At 39.4% G+C, this 23,600-nt stretch overlaps 1 protein-coding gene and 1 long non-coding RNA gene across 5 annotated transcripts in view; one reads left to right on the forward strand and one right to left on the reverse strand.

Annotated features, from left to right (window-relative positions):
• The window catches only part of LOC143413570 (uncharacterized), a 61,512-nt gene that overhangs the window by 20,937 nt on the left and 16,975 nt on the right, over window positions 1–23,600 (reverse strand). For both annotated transcript variants that reach the window (XR_013094174.1, XR_013094175.1), the window contains exon 4: window positions 20,025–20,249. This is a non-coding gene — a long non-coding RNA (uncharacterized LOC143413570). The remainder of the gene's footprint in view (window positions 1–20,024; window positions 20,250–23,600) is intronic.
• Window positions 6,166–23,600, forward strand: part of LOC101468010 (netrin-G1) — a 68,379-nt gene continuing 50,944 nt past the window's right edge. For 2 of the 3 annotated variants that reach the window (XM_004555292.3, XM_004555295.3), the window contains exons 1-2: window positions 6,844–7,600; window positions 12,327–12,970. In XM_004555292.3, coding sequence (XP_004555349.1) covers window positions 12,713–12,970 — 258 coding nt within the window. In that variant the 5' untranslated portion in view covers window positions 6,844–7,600; window positions 12,327–12,712. Of the gene's footprint in view, window positions 6,390–6,843; window positions 7,601–12,326; window positions 12,971–23,600 lie in introns of those variants that run through there. The other variant, XM_004555293.3, reaches the window with a different exon arrangement.

Consider the following 23,600-nt stretch of genomic DNA (forward strand, 5'->3'; position numbering starts at 1 on the left):
GCCGAACGAGAAAACAACAGGAAATGTTTGACGAGGATGCCTCTGTTTGAGGGCGCTGTTTACAAATATGTGTATTCTTGTTGGAATGATATGTGTGTGCTGGTGTCAGCGTACTCTTCTGCATATGTATCTATCTTGTGTGGGTGGAATAAATAAAAGTAGCAACATATAAGGGGTAGTATAGAGAGAGAACAGAGAACACTATGGGCAAATTCATAAGCCTGCAAAATACAGTAGCTCTATTTCCCAAAATATCGTGTTTTGGGGGAAGATGAGATTGGCAGAAAAAAAACATGTGATGACAGTTATCTCCAACATAAAAGTATGCTCACGCAATGCTCCAGAAAACTTGTGGCTGAGACATTCCAACAATTGGAAATCTGCTCCCCCTCTACTTTTAATCACCTGAGTTTCTGATGAAATACTGAGCTGGAGGCATGTCAGTATCTGTTAATACTGGGAGCAAGACAAACCAGTTGTTGTCATTCTCCACTATATGTGTGAATGGGGATGAATGCATTAACAGATGATCTTATAAACCTGGTCTAACCTCAGACTAACCTGGATTTGGTCTGGAAACTAACTTTTTCCAGAGTCCATCCCTGAGATTACAGACGCCACGCTGGGTAATTTGTGACTATTACATAAGGTGCAGTCGATAATGAATCTTTTTTATAACAACTATTTAGAAATAATAATATCTTGCCGTGTTTGGTGGCAAGAGACAAGCAAGTTAATAGTCTCTGAAACAGCAGTAAGCCAATTTCTGCACTATTCTAATTCGAAAGTGAAATGTGTGTAGTTTGGAGGAGCTAGTGGGAGCAGGTTTGTTATTTCTTCTGCTGGCTGGAGTTTTTGAAGATGTGATCTCTGCTCTCCTGATAGTAAAGAAGCTCATGCAACTGAGTTCAGTTTACGAGCAGCTAGAGTCAATAAAAAGTAGATTACGCATGGATTGGTGACTACTTAGTTCAGCATTTCCATATCGCATATGCACACAGAAATCAAGACAGTGGACTCCTTTTTTTTTTTTCTTTCTTTTTTTTAAACATTCCCATAATCTGGGAATCAATATTCTGAAACCACACAGACACCAGAAGCAGTTTTTATGTGAAAATATGTTACCCTCAATCAAAAATAGATTAGGTAGAGGTCACTGACTACCTTGTTGGCTGCCAATGGTCCATGTTGAAAATAATGAACCACTGAAAACATGACAGACGCAAATAGCATGATATATGGGAGTAACAGACTGTGCAGGCTTAATTGATAGTCAGGTGATAAATAAGGCAGAACACAAGAAAACTCCTATCAATTAATAGCATTTGCAAGAAAACATGCCCATGACAATGCTTGTAAAACAGGGGGAAGCATTTGACTGTGAACAAGGATTAATGAATGACTGATCAGAACTTTAATTAATGACTGTTAAAACAGTGGTCTGTCCTAAAGTGTTTTAACATGTGCCTAGCATCAGCTGGTTAAACTCAGTTTTGTCTCCAGAGTACCTCGACAAGCTATATTCAGAACTCTTGTTCTTTGTAATACAATCCAGTTTATAGATAATTGATTCTGGGATATAGTCCAACTAAGTCAGCCTTCTGGGAAGTATGTTAGTGGTCACCCAACTACTGAAAAGCTTCTAGACATCCATACCGAGCCAAGAAACAGCATCCCACCCTGAATCTAATGATTTTCTTTTTTATTCTTCCTGAAAAATTCAGGGAATTTAATAAACTTTACAATGTATAAGTGACACAGCAGTTTCTCTGGATTCTGGCATTAAACCTCACCAAATGTCATGCTGGCAAAGATAAAGCCAAACAGCAATTACGACCCAGCAAATAGGGTTACCAAAAATCTATTTAAAGTCTGTTTTAGAATCTGAAATTGTGAGTCACTGTGCTGTGGAATAGACTGTTAGCATTATGATCCACCAGAACTCTTGGAAGAAAACCTCAGCTTTCCTCTGCGCCACATAAAAAGTCAAAACCTTGTCAAGACACAGCAAAAGAACCTCAGGGAATACGGGACTTTTTGGCATGCCATACCTAATAAATGTCAAGAGGCTCACATGGGTTTGTGGACATGTGAATCCGATCTTAGAGCTATCAGAATCAATGCTTTTGTTTAAAAAAAAAACAAAAACATGAAAGGCTCCTTCAGTCTATTACCAAGTCGAATGTTCTTTTTCACCTCCAAACCTTGAAGTGTTTTTATTTTCAGGCTTGTCCACTCACTTTCAGGCTTGTTTTGTGAAACCTCAAGCACTTTGATTCTATCATTGTGAATACAATTTTTTTCAAGGTCATCTTTTCATGAAAATTTGAATAAGCCCATGGCGAGTATGAGCTATCTGCCGCGCATAAAGCCACAATTGAATACTCAATAGCATCATCTCATCTGTCTACTGAAGTAAAAGGGCAGGAAATAATCAGAACGTGTCAATTGGCCTATCGTTCAGATGGGAATCGTTCACAGTTATCACCTCATTAGAGGTTATAAATTTTAGCCGTCGTCCTAAAAGAAAGCCTTTACCTCCTCTCAACTATTAATGAGCGCGCTTGATGAACTGATTTGTTGTTACGGTTAAAATTGACTTATGCTATCCATCATGTTGTAAAATGTAGAACAGCTCCCAGAGAGTTTGGCTTTTTGCCAGCAGCTCCCAAACCAAGTGATGCTGGGTTCCAGCTGCTTATGAGCCCTGGTTTTGGGGCCAGATCATAGCTGGCAAACAGTTTAGGTGTACTACCCAGTACCCACTCAACACAATATATTAATATATTTATTTATAGTGATGTTTACAATGATGAGCCATTCCTATATGTAATGTAAGGTGCTTCTTGCGTTTTACACAAGACTATAGGAAACTACTGGGTTTATTCATAATGTGGTTTAAGCTCTGAGAAAGATATCCACTACTACTGTTAGCCTGACAATCAGTGAGTATCTCTGCTTCTTTTCACTTGTTTAGTCTGACATCGTCTTTAGGTTTCTGTTTTTCAGGCATAGAGAACAATCCATAGTGGGGAACAAGAGACGGCAAGAGACGACGCTCACTCAAGCATATCCATGAATTGTTCAGGCAATAATTAGCATGATTCACCATGCAAGTCTTGCTGAGAAATTCCGATAAATTAAACTTTAATACAAAAAACTTTCAAATCATAAATCTAATGAGATTTTGAAATTGCTGGCATTAAAGGAGAAGCGCCTTCATTAATTTTGTGCTCAACAACAACAACAATAACTCGTCTGGCTAGGCTGCGAGTCCTTTACAAGGTGCGAGGCTCCACGAGGCCACCAGATTCAAACCCAGGACCTTAATGCTGTGAGGCAACAGCACTAATTAGTGTACCAATACTCTACCCAATTCCTGCTCAGTGGTGGGTCTGCTCTAATGAAAGGTGCAGACAGCATATAGATTTATTTGTTGTTGGCAGTTCTGTTGTGTTGACACTTTTTTTTGTGCACTGGTAAATAAAAGAAATAAAGATTTTAAGATAGTGATGTAATCCACTAACTTTCATCTGTAACATCTCACCAAAGAAGTAAATAAGGATGTTTACAAACTTAAGTGTCTCAAATGAGCAATACTCTTGCCTGAACACACATGTACTCAAACAAACAAACACATGCACACAAGGACACACTGCAAGTGCTTGAACCAATTCCAAAGAGTGTTTCCTGCTTCTCCCAGCTCCTTCCTTACCCTGATCACTTCCTGTTCTAAGCTGCACCGCAGTGGCTTTGGCATACTCTCCAGAACAGTGTCACATATTCCTTCTACACAGACACTTTTAAGTGTGGTAACAACCCACTCAAATTCACAACTATGTCTTGCCGGGTGAAAAGCTATACTGTCACATGCCAACACAGGGTTGCTCAGCTCATCATTTCAGAGGTGACGTTTCACTTCAATTGTGAGTAAGCTTCTAGTGATGCAATCAGCACGTGTAAACAGTTATAAGAACCTCTTCACCTAAATTCTGCAATAGCTGAGTGATGTTTGTCAGAGCATGTGAATTTTACTTTAATTATAGCCGGCAGGCCTCTGAGATCTTTATGTAAATCACCAATACCTGAAAAAAACAGCTTTTGGGTTAACTTTCACAGGGACTTGGGAAGTTATCTAATATTTATACCCCCTCTAATTGCATGCCATAATTACAACCTTGGCCTTAAGAAAGGTTTCTGAATAAATTGAATTAATTTGGCAGCCATAAGTTGTGCCTGCATGCTGATTCACTTTGCCCCACCTCTAGAGAGAAATAAGATTAAATACACCAATAATACATTTAAATAGGATAGAAATGTGTCATTAGGAAAAAAGAAGGAAATCTTAAGCTAGGCAGAACAAAGAAAATGTTTGGAATTTGGAAAAGTTGCAGCTCACCAAAAACATCTTATCTATCTCATCTCTGCAGGTCCAAATGTTTCCTTATCATCTCTGCATGTCAGCCTCTCCTTCTTTTCCTCTTCCTCTTGACTGCTCACACACACTCTAAGTACGAGGCTGCTGATCCTGCTGTCCCACTGTGGTCTTCCAACATGCAGTGGGGTCACAGATGATTAAAGCAGTGGCAGGTGGACTCCACTTTGAAACTATCAATAGACCCCCGGGAACTGAATCAAACAGCAAGCGCTCCATCTCTGTCAGCCTAGGTTCTTGGTGGCACCAAGGGAAAGGGTGTGCAGAGGGTGAGAGGGCAGACTCCACCTCTGTATCCTCGTCAAACACTGTAGCACTCTGCTGAAAAACTGTGGAGCTGCTATGGTGGAATTCTAACTCTCTGATGTGATTTCAAGGAGGCTTTGTCTATTCACTGAGCTGACCCTGGAGCCTTTGACCAGGGGGGGCTGAGGCTGGGGTTTCCAAGAGTAGCAGTCTGCATTTTTTTATATAGATCAACTTGAATAGCAGTCTGCCTAGATTAAAGGTCCCAGTACTTCACCGACATTGTGCAATCAGAAATTACAACTATATCAAATTCACATGGTCAGTCTATCTACCTACCTACCTATCTATCTATGTATGCCTCAAATCAAAATGAAGCGGGGCAGTCATGTGACTGTCAGGGTGGTATAGTAGTATTTCCAGGAGGAATGATTTAATGGAAATGTCAAGAGCAGCAGTAGCTGGAAGCAAAGGCTGAACCCTCTGATACAGCGTGAGACACTTTACTCACTGGGGTTGAGAGACTTGTTGTCATGCAGCTCCAGTCCTAACCAAAATCTGCCTTTATCAGAACAGAAATGGCATTGTCACTTTTTAATGGGATTACAGGTCTTTCATTGCATATCAATTTGCAAGAAATCAATATGGGCTTTGGTGCTATTTGGGGGCATTTAAAACACATAACTGCTTAGCTTACATTCTACAAAACCAGGGACAAGCAGGGAAATGAAGGGTAGGAATAAGACTTCTATTCAGATTTCTGGAAGAAAAAAAAAAGAGGCGGGAGGAAAGGGAACAAAGAAGGAATGAAGGTCAAGTAGATGCCTTGAAAATACAAGAAAAAAATTGTAAATTAGATGGATGAATGGATGATGAATATAAGAAGGGAAGAAAGGAAGGTCATCTGCATCCATAGATATGAGAAGAAAAGGACAGAAAACGCCAACAGCCAATACTGGAAAGCCCTCGGCTTTCAAAAACGCAATAATTATTACCTATTATAGCAAACAACTTCAACGCAGAGCTTTGAAACATCACATATTTGAAAAATATTTTGCTCTTATTGAAAATCCACTTATACAGCCGGTCAGTTTGCCTAAAGGGCGCAAGAGCCGCCCAGAGTACTCAAGATTCATGCGAGTCGCAAAAACGGTGAAAATGTTTAATCGGAGAAAAGATTATCAGAGAAATATGGATATTTGCATTTCTTATTAAACTTACAACAGAAAAAGACCGTTTTTCACTTCGTGCCTCTGAATGTGCATAGTAATTTTGCAGCTGGTAGAAATATGAACTAAGAATAAGCGCGAGACTTATTGATTCTGATTGCTTTAGAAGTTTTTAAACGGTTCCAGCGTCGACGTGAGATGCGGACTGCTCAATTACTGTGGTGACCTTCAGCTGGGCGCGGTTGTTCTTATCGTGCAATCGCCACCAGTTGGCATTACAACACAATTAAAATGCGTATTCAAAGCGACCTGTCACCGTGGTTGTTTGCCGTGCTGCTTGGCACCCTGTAGTGGAGCGGGTGACATCTGTGACTCCGCGCCAAGGGAGCCCGCCAGACGCACCTAACTGTAGTTATTCTTTTAGCTCTGCCCGCAAAATTCAACGAATAATTACAGCACGAACTCCGACCGGAGGAGTCTTTTTTTTCACTTATCTGTTTTACAAGCGCAGTTATTTCCCCACATTGTAACATGTACAGGTAAGATCTTTTTTCCCCTTTATTTATTTTCTGATCGCATTAAAACCCGAGGCGGTGATGTTGTAGTAGCAATCAATGTGTCAGACAATCGGGCGGTTATTGGTGCATAGATGAATAACCTATATTATATTTTTAGAGGAGGCGGGGTCCTTCACTTATTTCTTCCGAGCTCGTGTTCTCAAAACTCCGCAGGCTGCTTTCTAATTGTGCTGTACTTGAAATTTTCGCCCCGAAGAGTCGCAGCTGTCAAGTTTTGGGGGGTTTTACTCTTCACGTGCAGCCCTTCCTTTTCATGGTTCGTGCGATGTGATAATGAAACCGCAGTGAGTTTTGCTGATGATGAGATCTGTGCGGCAATAGGGTTAGATTCAGAACTGTTATACAGTAAATCTAGGTGGACATCATTATTGTGTGTGCGCGTGTGTTTGTATGTGCGCGCAGTGCAGCTGTGGTTTCGAAATATCATTAGCGCATTTACAGTTACAGCTGGCTTCAAATGAGTTGGAAGCTTATGTAGAAACCGATGTAGTCCGTTGCAAGAGATCATGGAGCAACTTTATGAATATTATTCAACTTCAAGACTACAGCAAGTTTGTCTACTTTGGAATAATTTAATGTAGATTAAAAATAATCAAATGCTCAAATATTCTAGCATTTTTGAAAAGCGCATGTTTTACTGTGCCTGCTCTGATTACATTTAATTTGCGCGTGAAGGGGAACTGGCTGTAATATTCTGGTAAAACAACGACTGAAGTTGAGATTTACCAGCCAGTCAGTGTTATCTTTAGGACCCGGCGGAGCGCTCATATGTAACTGGACATAGTAGCTCCATTTGAGAAAGATTGCTTATCTCTTTCCTCCTCCGAGCACAACTCGGCTGGGCTGAGAAATCAGTCTAACCTATCCAAACGACCCCGAGAGTTGTTCTTCATCGGGATGTATTTTAATAGCCGTTGATGGACATCATCGAATTTGGGACAACTGAGAATTACCTTAAAGGCTTCTGAAGTATTCGCGTGCGCCATTCGGATGAACGCTGCGCCAACCAGCGCTGCGTAAATCAAGGAGCCGCTTGTTTGGACACCCGTGAAGGCACAGTGGCGTTTGTAAAAGGGGGAAGAAAAGCTCTGGTGATCGGGTCCCCGTGTTCATTATTCGGATGCAAAAGTTTAAAGAAAGTTGGGAGCAAGAGAGAACATCGTAGTCTCCAGGTCAGTTCCCGCTTTCTGCGCACACATCATTTTTATTGATCTATGTGGTGCAAAAAATAGAAGGAAATTAGAAAGAAAAGAGCCAGTCAGAGACCAATACACGTCTTTCTGCAACTACCGGTGGCCTCAAAATAACTTGTTGAATGAGCAGATTGTCCCAGGAGCGTATTTAAATGTAAGTGTTATGTTTTGAGCATTCAGATGAGTTTGTACGTTTTCGTTATTTGTGTACTGTTGCTTCTGTGACCGGGATCGTCGTTACTAAATGGGCCGCCGTAATAGGGTAATTGCAGTAGGCTGTTTGTGGGAACGGTAACGTTTGTTAGGTGAGAAGTGGGTAACATAACCACGAGTTTTATATGAGATATATAAAAACTGTTGTGCATGTCCATAGTGTTTAATTGGCATCCTTCTTCAAAGAGTTTAAATGTATTCAGAAGGTTTTCTTCATTTAACAAGAAACTGAAATGTGTAGTCTGCACCTAAACCTAAACCCTTTCTTCAAGTCCGCCCCCAAAATTTAATAGTGGAAACAATGTCAGTTTAACCTGTTGCGCAGCAAGTCAGCAAAGTCAAATCTAGGTGTGCCATGTCTCTGCGCAAAACTGGATTCAGAACATAAAAGAACAGCTTCTTTAAAATATGTCATTTTTTCAAGCTCTATCAGATATTTGCATGTTCCATTTTGAAATCATTTAGAGACCAGAAAAATACTTTTTTTTTTTTTTAATTTAAAAAGACTTTTGCTCGAGGCTCTGTCTTTGAACATTACATGTGCTGAACAATAATTTCAAAAATTTGTTTTGATGCTGTGCGTTTTTGCATGTTAGTCGTCCTGGAGAAGAACTCATGACAGCATGATTTCATATGTGATTGTAGTGAAGGCTGTCTGGCTGTGTCTGGGGCCACCACACTGTAACTACATCAACCACATCCTAGAGTGAGTCCTTAAATAACAAGTGACCTAACGTGGCTCCAGTTGGAGAGGTTAAAGGTGCAGCCCAGGGGCAATAATTGTATGTTTTATGTCAAGTGTTCATATTGGGAGAAGCTAAGAGACACAGTTGTAAACAGAGAGAGAGACAGAAAGAGATAGTTGAAGAGAAATAACAATTGAATGAAGGATCAAGACGGAAAGGAATGACAGTCAGAAGATAAATGTGTTACAGTACAGACATGCTTCTGCTTGCCAGTCGATCCCACTGTGACTCATATTGGGGGGTTTGTTCTTGGCTGTAAGAAATTTGGAAGCATTAACCCGTTTATTGTTGCACTCATCAGCCAGAAACAAAGCATTAGTCTGCTCAAACTGGCTATGGATCATAAGTTATTGGTTGGAATTCAACAAAATCAATGAACACAATAGGAGGTATTGTATGTGTGCACATCCAAAAGCCTGACTGATGCCCAGTACAAAAAAAAAAAAGAAAAGGCAAGACGGTAAAATAGCAATTGTCAGTAGAAAAACCACAAAGCGCAAATCAGACTGTCATGTTAGGGTCTTTTTTTATTTCAAAATCAATACGAGTGTTATTTTGCAATCATTGATGTCAGTTGGTGCAGAGTATTGGAGTAGATCTGAGGTCCTGCCTTTCAGCACCATGGACAGCTCTCTTTCACGTTGGTTAGAAAATGAGAGCTAAGAGGGGATCAAAAAGCCACACTCAGAGACAGAGAGAAAAGCCACACTTAAGCAGGATTACTATAAAATGAATGGAATACATCCGTTATGGTTTTTAAGAGTCTGGCTGGGAGTTTGTAACCAATATAAGCCACGGGGCACGACTGCCTGCTGACTTTTAAAACACTCTGCTATGCTTGAGCTGCCCAGGGGATGGAATGCAAGTGGACACAAGGGGGTGTTTCAGAGGCTTCAAAAACAAGTAAAGGAAAAGAGATGAAGAGAGAGGGGAAGGGAGAGAGAGAGAGAGAGAGTGTGAGAGAGAGAAGGAGTGGGGGGGTGGTCATCCAAAGTTCTGAGCTTTCTCCCGGCATATGGAGGGCTACTCAAATATTAATAACTTCTAATATAGAATCTGACTCATATTTTTCTCAGTGAAATTATGACATTCACAGGTTTCTCCTTGCACTTTGAGTAGCACAGAATATGAGGTAGACATGCGATGACAGAGGAAACAAGTGTTCTTCTGCATTTAATTTTTTCAGTGTAATAATTTTGATGCAAAATATACAGTGCTGCCAATTATTGCAATGTGTTCCCATGTGCAGCCAAAGCAGCTCTGGTCCATCGGGGCACTGACATTTCTATGGTGTCCTACAGTGTCAGGCTAGAGTACATTGTCAGCTGGTATTATGGTCCTCTATGGAGCTGCCTTGTTTTGGTACCTCCTATGGATGCTTAATCAATTTGGGATTTGTGGAGACTGGAGGTCAACACACAGAACGCGTTTTCTTGAGAAATGTCCCAAGTGTTAAACAGGTTTTCATGTCAGTGGTTTTAATGTTGTGGCTGATGGTGTTGCTGTATAGCCCAATATGCAAACACTACAGCACGGAGGCATATTATTAATGCAGTACAAATTGCTGTGGCTATCACAAATGTCACCTCTCTTGGTCATGTTTCATTGAAAAGCAGTTGAATTTACTTCATAAATTGTGTGGGAACGCTTACTCGGCGCACTAATTTTCTCTTTTAGAGGAGTAAAGATTAAAAAAAATTGCAATTTCTTTTTCCTACCTTAGCACCAATGAGCATACCTGTCTATGCCGATTTACTGAGCTACCTGATACCTGCCTTTCATCTGGATATAATTTCATTGCTCTAGATGTCTGTGAATTAAATCCAGTATCCCATGGTCAGGCCTATTTGTTGTCCCTTATTAGCTTTGAATGTTCCTAGCGATAAGTGACCTACACCACCCTGCTGCTGCTACCTAATTTGACTGTCTTATGAAAGCCAACCTCAGCATTATGAAAGGGGGTGTGGGACTTTGCAGTATCACGGTGTGTGTGTTGGTTTGCATGTCAATCGTAAGTGCTCCATCCCATGACGCACCTCCGGTCAGACACTGACATTTATATTTATGAAATCTTATACACACATCCTGCGAAAGAAATTACTTAATCAACAATTACACTTCCAGGCATGTTTTAAAGACACTTTGCCGACTGATACGAATGCATTTAAAGAAAAAGAATTCTACCTTTTCGCCTTTATTTCCTCTACTTTCTTTCTTTTTTAAACAACCATTCATCTATACCTTTTGTCATGGCCCACTTTGAAGGGTCTGAAAAGCAGCTCAGTAATTTCTCCGGCTCAGATGAATAACTTTCATTACATTTGGAATGTATTCAAGCCCATAGTCATTTTGTAAAAGGGGCATTAGGTTAGAAAAAGGAATGCAGTATTTCTAAGGAAGTCTGAAATGTGATCTTAACTCCTTCAAATTGGCACCATTTTCAGTCCAAGACAAGATGACCAAATTAAAATATTGAATTCTAATACCTCCATATGCTAGCAGGCATCACGTAGTATGTGTTCGTGAACAGAGACATCGCTCATTAAAATGAGTTTCTCTTGATAAATATTGTTAAATTGCTTAATTGATTAATTTGATTTAATAACCTCAAATATGGTAATACTTTGTGTTGACACACCAAATTTTCTCACTCTTCTGAACATAAAACTCCCTCCACACGCTTCAAACCCCAGGTTACCTAAATAAATAAATAAATTTCAGCTGTAACTGTCAGTCACAGGGGGGGTGGCTGTAGCCTGAAGGGTAGAGAGGAAAGCTGCTGACCGTAAAGTTACGGGTTCAACTTCATCAGCTGGAGGAATCAGAGCAGAGAAATTCAATGAGTAATGGTTCTGCCTCAACAAGTACTGCTGAACTCCCCTTGCACAATGCGTTTAACCTGCACTTAAGAGGATAACCATGCGCGTTTCTTAACATTGTGACCTGTGTGGGCAAAGGTTAGATTGAAATGTATTTTTTCTGTACAGCTATTCACAGCAACAAATACTTTTCACTAAGGCAAAAGCTCTGGCAAATTGACAGTCAACAGTAGCTTAACTCTTATTTAAAGTGATACTCAGTTGGAGGTGCTAGTGTATATGCTTGCTTCATTTAGTCCCTGCTACTGCACACACTTTTTACCTGAGTCACTGAGATGGTGCAGGTCTCCGCTGACTGCTGCCAGGCACAATTACCTGATGAGTCGGGCCATCTGACTGATGGCTTGCGATTGCTTTGAGAAATGTACAATCCCTCAAATAGACTATTTCTGTCTTCCAATTTTACTTTAATATTTCCCAAATGCCTCTTAAGGTGCTGAGACAAATGCAACTCCACATTCGGCTATAAAGGAGCAAGAATCAGAAAAGGCAATAACTTAAATGTAGTGACTTGACACATGGAAATAAGTCTTTTTGCACAATGTATGAAAATCACATGGAGATTAGACTCTACAGAAGAAGCTCAATTTGAATTGTACACAGTGATTTTGAAAAGGTTATTATTGAGGGACCCATAAAAGCAGCAAAGCCATACATTACACTTGTGCACTTATTGCACATACGTGTGTCTTTGTGTCTGGGTTTGTGCATGTGTTGGAGTGGGTAGTAAGATGTAAGACTTCTCCACCTAGCTCCCTGCAAGCCATGCTAAAACTCATTTAATATTTTAATGTCGCATTTCAAATGTTTTGTAAATGTATCCAATCTTTTTCATTCTATAAGCTATCCTTTTCTTCTGTCCTTTAGGATGCTGCTGGTGCCAAAAAGTATACTTGGGGATCAAGCTCAGATATCTGCTGATTTATGAGGAGTGTCACTCCTCTGCACATCACATCTGACCGTTAGTTCACCTTTTCATCAACTACCAACACTAGCGAAGACACCCCCTTGTTGACACACCTCATCAGCCTGGCAGAAGCGGTGGCAATCAAAGACAAAATAACTGAATGGGGGCTAATAGTTGCCTGAAGCTCCTCACACAAAACTAGCAAGATGCTGCCACAGTTCCTAAATGCTCTATTGCCCCGTTCAAAGCTGCTGTTAAGTTAGAGTGCTATCGTCATTTCTGTGACTAAGCAAAAGACAAAAAAGAGAAAGAAAAGAAAAGAAGAATCCTACAGAAACCATACTGAATGAGATCAGCGATGTTCTTGCCTGTGTTGTTCGCTCTGCAAGCTTTGTGCACCAGTGTGGGCCACGCTATGCAACATTACCCTGCGGTCTGGGGACACTATGACGTGTGCAAGTCCCAGATCTACACAGAGGAAGGCCTGGCATGGGACTACATGGCCTGTCAGCCCGAAGCCACTGACATGACAGAGTACCTGCGAGTGACCCTCGACCCTCCAAATATCACGTGTGGAGATCCGCCAGAAACATACTGCGCTTTGGTGAGTCGTAACCTCGGTTGTCCCCTGATGGAGACAAATGAGGCTGTAGGCAGGATCGCACAGCATACTGGGTCAGGGATAGAGAGCGGCGCATACAAGGCAATGAGCTGCCGCTGCAGCGGAGATTAATGTACATGTAGACCTGTGCATTAGGACAACAGCAGCAACATACACACACATGCTGTTGTGCAAATCTTGGAGATGAATTTGGAGAGACTGGTAAATGTAAAAACAGACAGATGCACAAAACAACTGGAAACCGTTACATGCACAAACAATCTGTAAATATGTCCTTGCACAACTGATGCACAGGCATACACAAATCTGTATGTGTACATTAGATGTACACAAATTTGGAGCCATTTTTTTCCATATTCTGTTGAAATTCTCTTACAAATGTATTTTTTATTTAAGTTTTTGATGTCCTTCCAACTGTTGCCCTTTAGCGGTCATACAAAGGAAAGTTTTAGGATCGCTCTAATAAATATGTTTTAATATCAAATTATACTGGGGCAAAAATATTGTGAAAATGGATTTATTACTAAGTCTAAACAGACAAAGTACATGCAAATACATAAACAAACATCTATCTTTATAGCTGACTGAAGACTGACTGCATCTGTGCAGATGACTGCAGACACGCACGCACACACACACACACACACACACACACACACACACACACACACACAGGCACTGACAGGGTAACTGCACTGGTGCTGGCACTGTTATTAAACAAAGAACAGTGAATGCAGTATTCAGCCCCCTTATCAACCTTCATCAACAGTTCAACCCCAGGTTGCATTTGTTTAGAATCACACTCAAAGTAAGCTGTAAGAGCCCATAGGCTTTAAAGTGCTTCATTAGACGTTATGTTCATGCCTGCCAAGAGCTCGTGCGAGTAAATATTTACCAATTAAAATGGGCATCTTTAAAAGGAGGGCTTTTCTTCTCACAGCTCCAGATGGCATTGAGACATTTAATGCCACTGTAGGATGAAAAAGGAGCTAGTCTCCAGTCGGGTGTGACGTTCTGGTAAGCTTTTTTTTTTTTTTTTCTCTATCAAAACACAAACTGAAACCTTTATCAGACCAGTAGATTATCCTGAATGTTCAACATTTACATAACACGGGGCGCATAAAGAACAGAACAGAGACAAACAGAGTCAACGTGGTTGGAATACTTTGTATGTTTGTTTGATTTTTCTTGTCAATACAGAATTTGTTCATAGAAAAGATGTCTTATATTTCTTTGCCATGTCATTTTTTTATGCATACTCAGCTTATGTATAATTTAGAAACACTTGTGTTTTATATTTCTTTTGTTGTAATCTATTTTTATTTTTATTATTTATTAATTTTTTATTAAAACATTAATAGCACATGAAATCTCTATCTATTTTGATGTTGGCAAAATACAGAACTAACAAAATATATTGTGGATCAGTTTTCTCCACAGATGTTATGATACACAGGGACAAACTAAAAACAATTTTAAGTAAAATAGTTTCAGTTCAATTTTATTGAGTTGTATTTATATACGGACAAATCGCCACAGCAGTTGCCTCGAGGCACTTTATATTGTAAGGCAAAGAGCCTACAATAATACAAAGACGACAGAGAAAACCCAGACAAACATATGATCCCTTATGAGCAAGCACCTTGGTGACAGTGGCAAGGAAAAACTCCCTTTTAACAGGAAGAAACCTCCGGTTGGGGGTGAAGGGGAAGAAGGCAGGACAAAGACATGCTATGGAAAAGATCCAGAGATTAATAAGAACTAATAATAAATACTTCAGTCTGAAATCAGTCTGTCAAGTGAGTCCAGCACTTAAATTCAGACTGAAATATGTCCGTATTTACAAGCAAATCTGTATGTACGACCCCGTTCACAAGATGGATGGTATCAAATTTTTTGAACAAGCATTCATAGTTCGCATATGATATCATAAAGATTTTGGTGGAATTTACATGTTTCACAGGACTTTTATAATATTTGGTTCTGACTTTGCTACAAAATTTCAGTTCCCCCTTGAGATGCTTTACATCATTTTTTCTATGCGGAACACTTTATTTACAACAGATTACACTGCTAAACAAATGACATCAGCAAAACTTGCTGTTTCGCTTAGGAAGTGCCTAAGAAAACAATGTCATGTTGAAAATAATCAAACTTCGAGGATTTTCCTTCACTGGATGATTGCATGTGCGTAAAGACACAAGTAGACTGTGTTCAGCCACCAAATGAAATAAATTGAAAAGATTAGCTGAGGACAAACCATATTGATCTGTTGTGAGACTTTTCTGCCTCATTGGTAGGACAGAACAGTCCCATTAGTGTATGTAATTTGTATAGTATATTTTTTTTCTCTCATTTCTTTTCTAAATGTACTTGTATATTGTTCACATGTTGAAATAAATTACCAATCAATCAGTGTAAATTCCAGCTGTATGGTAACTCTCAACTATTCTTGCTTCTGGCTAGAATGCCTTTCACCTCTGACATGAATTTGGGGTCATGATTATCTAGATCATCAAGAACACAGACTCCTTCTGGAAACACTTAAATGCCTGTTGTGTGTTTGATCTGTTTACATGCAGACTGACACCAGTGACCTTATCCACCAGTGCTTCCTGAGACTTTGTTGAAGATGAGAGGAGCATGCAAATCAGCTCTTTCAGCCAATCACTAAGTTGCCTGTTGTTGTGAGCCGACTCTAATCAGTTTTTCCCAGGAGTTGGTTTTCCTCATAGTGGATGGTCAAAGAATCCTCAATGTCTTGGCCCCCATCCCTTTCTCCATGTGTTTATGATTCCCATTTCCTATTTCGATTGCTGCTCAAAGAAGATTTTATGCATATGAAAGGTTCATTAATCATTCAATTGTGTTGTGGTTTTGCTAAAATGACAAAGATACAACCTTTTGAATTAGAGACTCAATATTCAATAATGAGACTCCAGGATATACAGGGTGTAGGAGATGTGTTCTGCATCAAGGAGTTAGCCTTGTTTATATTTTTAGCTGCAGACCTTCAGGGGTTCTTCAGAATGTGTTGGTATTAAGCCTGTTCTCCTACGGTGTGCTATGGCGCTGTCACTCAGTAGCACTCAACACTGGTATTTTTTACTGTACAGGTTGTGTGAAAGGAAGGAAACAATAAAATTGTAATATTCTGTATTAATACAAATGATCCAATTAAATGTATTTAAAAAGTTGCTGGCCAAATGATAATTATACTATTGTACCACTTGGGCATTAATGAAAATTAGCTGTTAAAACAGAGAAACTAAATAAGTGTTTTCAATTACACACCTTTTTTCTGTCTCTAAAAGCCATATTAGGCTGGCTTGTGGGGATCTGATAGTAATTCACTAAAGTAGCAAACCATTGGATCAAATGCAGCGAGAAATGAGGTTTAATGTTCAAGCATTTCATAGATAGACTTAATTTTTTGTAGTTCAAGTGCATGAGCATGGATATGTTTACTCCACAAAGCATAAATTAGCATCAGGAAGATGGATCTGGATATACTGGATAAATAAATTCTCTTTTGCTGAATAGACCACCCTGTCAAGCATTTCCCTCTGAAGCTGCCATAGTGTAGTAGTGTCTGGATTGTACCTTTCTGATTAGAGAACCCAGTGGTTTGGTGATTTGAAACGTGGCAGAAGATGAGAGATACTCTGTGCTTCCACAACATCTAGGGATCTGGCAGTTAATCTAAACGAATGAATGTGAGCTCTGAGTTAGGTGTCATCTGCCCACATGCTCTACGCTATCTTGAGCCATGCTGGTTCAACCACATCAAGTTGGCAATTGTGTAAACATTTCTGAGAGTGATTCAGTAATCGTGCTTATGCCAGCTACTCTGGGTCTAACTGGGTATATTCTTGTAATTCCTCTGAACTTTATTCAGCTCTCTCAGAATGGATGAAAGAAGTTGTGGCTGCCAGTTTGCCACACGGCCCCCTTTGGAGGCTTAGTAAGGAGAGACGAGACGAGAGCCCCGAGTAAGCTGCTTGGAGACTGCCACATTATTGACAGTCAATGCAGCAGACTTATCTTTGCTGGCAATGACAGCAGTCATTGTGAAATTTCAGTCTGTGTCTTACATGCACACAGAATTGGCGTAATAGACTTTAAAAAGACAACTAGATTATGGGGGAGAAAAGGGGACGTAACCTTTGATACATACATTGGATGTGAGGGCAATGACAGATGAATCTCCAAAATGGCTTTTTTCTCATGGCATGTAGGGGCCAGTTCTGTGGTTTCATGAATCAATGAAGACCTATTCTATGAGAAAGTCAAACTACATCTCACTCTGTGACTTTGGTAAATATCCCCCCTTATTTGCCAGCTTCCAGTTATTTTCAATAGATCATGGTGTGCATTTATTAGATTGCAGTGAAACATCTTGCTTGTCAAGTTCAAGTTTCAAAATACAAAATGCTCAGCTGTTAACAAAGCATATATCATGTGTGTTTTTAGGCCTGAGTTGGTGAAATATTTGGTTGTGCAGAGCTTGTAATTAGGGCTAAAACTTGGTAAAGTAAAAAGCATTAGGTCTTCAATGTCAAGTCTGCACTGATGTTTGGATTAATCTGTAACAAAAAGACCTGAAGCACACATCAGTGCAAGTCCAGTGATCCTTATTTTCAGCATCTTTCGTGCTTTTCTTAGAGCAGCTTTCCAGCTACCTTCTTCACTCAACACTTCACACACCACTCCCGTCAGGTCCCTACAACCTACTAAAACAGGGAAGGCTTGACCAGGTGATGAAGAACAGCGGTGTGGGTCAGCCTCCTATGCCACCACACCCTGAACCAACTGCTCCACCCCTCCCCTTCAGCTGTGCCACAAACCACACCCCACCACATAATCACGCTCACACTATACCATCAATCTAGTACCAACTGCAAGGCAGAAAAGATTAGATTATATAAAATATGAGAATACATTGTAATTGTATTCTTATGGTTTTGACCAAAATCACTTTTTTACACTACTCCCAGTTATTTCAGTGAATAAAGAAGCAGCATTATTCATTTTATTATTTTGTATAGTTTGTGATCAGCTGTAATCTCTCACTAGTCCAATTTTCTGAGATAAAATGAGGGTCAGCAATAAGTGATGAACGTGTCTGTGCAGAACCAGGTTAAGTAGTGGTATCAGGAGTTATGTGTCTATCTCCAGTTCTGGAACTAACCAAGCAGTTCAGAGGTCAAGCCAGAAACTGTCACTGGACCTCTCTGATCTCTGTACCCCTCCTCCTCGGTGGGGAATTCACTCATCCATGTATTTGTTTGGAGACAGGGAACAGTTGGAGCATTTAACTTGCCGTCACCCCGATGCCCTTGACTCTGTTCTGAACTGGCCCTGCCCAGCACATCATCACCGCACCACTGCGTACCAAGACACCGAGATGACATGCAACATGTCCCCTGACTCCGAGAGAGGAGGAGAGTCATCATTTATTCTTTCACTCGCCTGCCACTTCTTTTGTCTCCTGGCTTTTTAATTTCCTTCTCCCTTGTTTTCTGTCAGCTGATGATGCATAATATCCATGTCTTGTTTGAACATGTGGAGGTTGGATGCTCCATATGAGGTGAGCACTTGACAGATAGAGATATGTCGGCATTATTGCCCCAGGATCTGTGACAGGTTAAATCTTAGAGGGTTGTAAATACAAAGACGGATGAATTATGCATGGAGATATAAAAGAAAATGATGGGCATTGTGGCTTAAATAGGCAGAGTATTCCTGGCTTAATATTCAAAGCATGTTTTCACTCTGATTTAGAGCACATACAGTATTATTGCTGTATATCGTAATTGCTTTATTCTGTTGTCGAGTACACAAAAGCCAGTTTTGACATTTTAATGTGTATATGAAAATACTGCTTCCTGAGCAAAAATGTTACTAATTGTGTTGCTATAATCTCAAATTACACCCCCATGATATTTGCTATCCATATAAAAGTGCATGCCTATTAAGATTATCTATTATCTATTACAAAACGGGAAAGCTTACCATTCTGATTCAGTGAAACAGATGGTTCAGTTCTTATTGTGGATTTGTGAGTTTTACACTCCACTACTTTCACCAGCATGTGATGGAACCAAGCTGGTTGGCACGGCAGATTGTCAGACCGTGATGTTTCTTGACATTATGTTTGCCAACTGCTTTTGAAATCAAGTGAAAATGTGACATACATTTCCACTTAACACAGCTGGGGTCAAGCACATGCAAGTAAGGAAATGCAGGATTTTTCAGCTGAATTACCAAAATGTATTTAAACTTCTATTGTTATAACATTGGCCAGCTGTTTCACAGATTTTTCTTTTTATATATCTCTGCAAATCCTAAGCCTTACATTTTTGCTACATATGTCAGCATGTGTTACCCTTTTTTGTGGGTTTTTTTGTAATTTATCTGCATAACTCTTGATCCATTATCAAAGTGTATTCACTTTGCTGACTCAAAGGTTCTGTAATTGCTATTCATCAAATTGCTTTCTTGCCAAAGTAAGGTAAATATTATTTGTGACCCCAATCTTTTCATTGGAGCATGTTTAATTTGGATAGCTGGGTTTTCATTTTCCACAGAGAAAGTTATTAAACCTATACTGGAAACATTTAGCAAATAGAATAATTCAATAAAAAACACTCCCACAAACTTCATGTAAGAGAGATTATCGTGAGCTGAATACATCTCAGTACCTCATCATTCTCTGTTTCAACGTCAAAACATTTCATTATGAGTAGTGACACAAAGTTCCACGATTCTGTCAACGATAACCAAACATTATCCATAATTTAAATCTGCCCGATCCCCCCTTCAGAGTTGGTTCATGGAGAAGGTATGTATGCTTTCTAGTGCATTTGTAATGTATTGCTTTAATTTACTTTGAGAAAAAGGACAAAGTCAAAAGACAGAGACAAATCTGGCAAGTAGGGTGGGATGGTTAAGGGAGGGTTGTGTTGGCGTGACAAAAATGTGGGAAAATTCTCAGAATAAAACCCTGTAAACAAGCATGCTTCTGGTCACATACCTGACATCATGTGCTGCCTTTGGGTTTGGAAGCTGCGTGCTTGTAGTCTGAGACCCACCCTGCATCCATTGTGATGATTTTCAGCACAAAGTAATTTGGATACAGAAGTTGTTGTTTTCCATGCACTTTGAACTTCATGGTACAATGACAGATGCACAAGTAGAGATGAACTCATCTGTATACCAAAGTATTCTAGACTCAAATGTGAGGCCATCTGTTTGACACCTAAAGCCAGAAAGAAATTGTGTCATGTAATAGGACAATGACGGCAAGCACATCAACAAAAAAGAAAAGAATCAAGTGTTGCAATAGCCCAGTCAACTGAAGCCACATTGTCAAGAAGAACGGGCCAAAATTCATACACAGCATTGTGAGTCTTATAAAGTTATATAGAAAATGATTTCTTTGAGTTGTTGCTGCTAAAAGCAGAAAGCTACTGAGACATGGGGTGTACTTAGTTTTTCACACAAACGCACAGTCCTGTGCAAAGTTTCTTTTTCACAAGACTGTAGTAGGAATATGTATCTCAAAATGATTCAAAGGAAATCCACTTACATCATCTATGACACATCTTTTTTCCCATAGTTTAGCCACATACAGTTAGTTCGCTACACATGCAAATGCTAGCACGTGTCAAACTCAAGGCCCGTGGGCCAAATGTTGCCCACCAAGTCATTTTATGTGGCCCACGAGAGCTTGTGCACGATTGTCTTAAAATAAGTTTAGTGTACGCTGCCTAAAAGTGCTCATTGGCCGTAAAGCAGCATGTATGAAACCACAATGCATTTCAGTTATTTGAAACTCAGTGAGCCCTGGTACCAGGGACAAGAAGGAGAACAGCTAGTTTAACGTGATGTACTGCCAGATCTGTTATTTAAATATAGTAATGTGATAATGTGTGGTATCGACAGAAAGGTCAGAATCTCAGCTAAAAGTTTATAAAACCATTTCAATGACCACCAAAAAGCTAAAACAGCAAACAATTAAAGAGCAGGTAAACAGATTCTGCCAAAAGATGTAAACACAAAGCCCGGATCCCACATACAGGACATGCCCATCGGGCAGCTTCTCAAACTCCAGATTTGGTCACTCTCCAACCGAAAATCACTGAACCAGCAGCAAAAGAAGACCAGTAAACTACACTTCATATTTGAAAAACATTGTGATGAATCCCCACTTACTTTAGCTGTCTTGCTTCCACCACAATCAAATCACACTTCCTTCACAGCTCTACCTCAGTGTGCTTCAAGACTAGTTTCCCACCAAAAATCTTTATTTTCTGTCTTATTTGCTTGCTTATTACGCACCGGTCTGCCGTTGTGTACAGTGTTGTCAACCGCTGGTTTTTTTTCCCCAAAAAATGCCATCTGACAAGAAAGCCTACAGCACCAGACATTTCAGCTTTCACAATTTATGCAAAATGCTGAACTATATCTCTAATAAAACCTCTATGACTTTGTTTCTGTTTTTTTGCTTTTTACTATAGAAATCTCTGGTTTTTTTATGACTAAAGTTAAAAAAAACAACAACAACCACAAAAAATGGACAATCTGGACAATGAGCTACCAGAACTACTACTGTAATTTTATACATTTATTTCTTACAATTTAAGTCCAAAGAGTCATGCTGACCGATTTCTTTCTTTGTCACAGCAGCTTTTTCCTTAACAGGTGGAAAAAGTAAAATATGTGACTTTACACAGAAAGGGGAGTGTCATGTGTCCGGGCCTCCTAAGATCAAAGTGGGCTGTGTGTGGTCTGTAACTGTGCTAGCACATTCGTGGCACTCTACTGGCAAAGACATAATACAAACATGAGTAAATGAGCACTTAAGAAATAATTTGTCATTTCACTGGGCATGGTGCCTGTCACTACCAGTGAGCCAGCTTAACTCTTCAAGAGAAGTTATAATTCAGAGCTGTTAATGAAGTGCTTTCCCAGTGAAGATATTGTTGCTGTGACTTCCATGTGAGCATGTTTTGCTTTGCACACCTTGCCTCCTGTAGCTTTTCAGTAAAGACATAAAGGTGACTGGACACTGTCTGCTGCAATTTAAAAAATAAAAAGATATTCTTTCACTATTAAGCTGCATTCTTTGTGCTTTCTCGGCCTTCAGTGCTTGTATATCTATTCAGCATCCTTCATGCTTGACAAGCTGAACTAAATTCTTATTAAGATATAGTAATTGAATTACTCAAAACCTACTTGGCAGCATGGCTTTCTATTGGTGCCCCCTGAAAAAACTCCACTTGGTTCATCCATCTGTGAAAAAATTTTTTTTTCTAAGATGTGAAGTGCATGTGTGTGTGAAGGACTTCCAATCCCTCAAGACATTGCCTATAATTTTGCCTAGAATAAAGGGTTTCAAGCAATCAAGAAGTTCTCTCACAGGGGAGGAATGCTTTCAAAGCAGTAAACACAGAAGTCTTTGTTGGTGAGATGTTTAACAGGTTACCAGTTATTAGTGTTAAAAACACAGCAAATGTTTTAATACAATAAAATGCAAAGTAATGTAAAGTATTAAAGTGTTTGAATTTTTTTATTCAAATGTTTTTGGAAAATAATGTTAGTGCTCTTTTGCCAATTTCCAGAAAAAAAAAAACATTTTGTTGAATTTCCAGAAAGGCATTCTTGTCAAATGTCTACTGTGCTGGATATGGAGGATTTAGGTTGATCAGAATGATCAATGATTATTGAGCCGATTAATAGATGAGAGGCAGTGTTAATTCATACAAGGAAATTAATCAGAGAGATTGAGCACACGCACTGAAACAAGCACAGTCTATCTACAGCACTGTGGAAAAAGTGTTTCCCCCTTACCGATTGCTTTGCTTTGTTTTGGTTTTTGCATATTTGTCAAAAATCTTTTCGATCATCAAACAAATTTTAATATTAGAAAATTATTCATGAATGCTTCCATTTTCTATCACTTATCTGGGTTCGGGTCTCAAGCTTGAGCAGAGATGCCCAGAATATCAATCTATAGATATATAGAGAGATATAGCTTGTATATAAAGATGTATAATATTTTTTTTTAATTAAATCAGTGCCCGGATACGAGAAATGGTCCCTGGAGGAAGAGATTAAAAGTTTAACTTGGGTTTGTATAATGTGATTTTTTTTTTTTGTGGCTGGCAAGAATGTCCAAGAATTACATGAGGCCGCATCTGGATATTGGCACCACCTTCATTTGGAGCTAAATGTTCAAAAAGTTGAGTTACAGACTATAGATTCTACATTTTACTGCTTTACTGTTACAGTATCATAAGGTGAAAATATACATCTTCCTTAAAAAGTTATCCTATTTGTTATTTTTTATATTTAATGAAGCAAATTAACTTTCCATTTTCAAGTCTTTAAGCTAAGCAGGCAAACAGCTTATCAATTGTAGCTTCAAATTATCCACAAACATGACCAAAACAATTCTGCACTGTTCTGTTAAGGTGATAATATTTATATTGCATCAGACTTACCATATGTTGCCTTTAAAATCTCAAACAAGTCCAAATGAGAAAAATGAAATTTGAAAAGGTCAGCCCTTACAGAGCATTGTTTTATGTTTTTGTATTTTTTTTTA

Source organism: Maylandia zebra, linkage group LG18 (genome assembly GCF_041146795.1).
Source record: "Maylandia zebra isolate NMK-2024a linkage group LG18, Mzebra_GT3a, whole genome shotgun sequence".
NCBI lineage: Eukaryota > Metazoa > Chordata > Actinopteri > Cichliformes > Cichlidae > Maylandia > Maylandia zebra.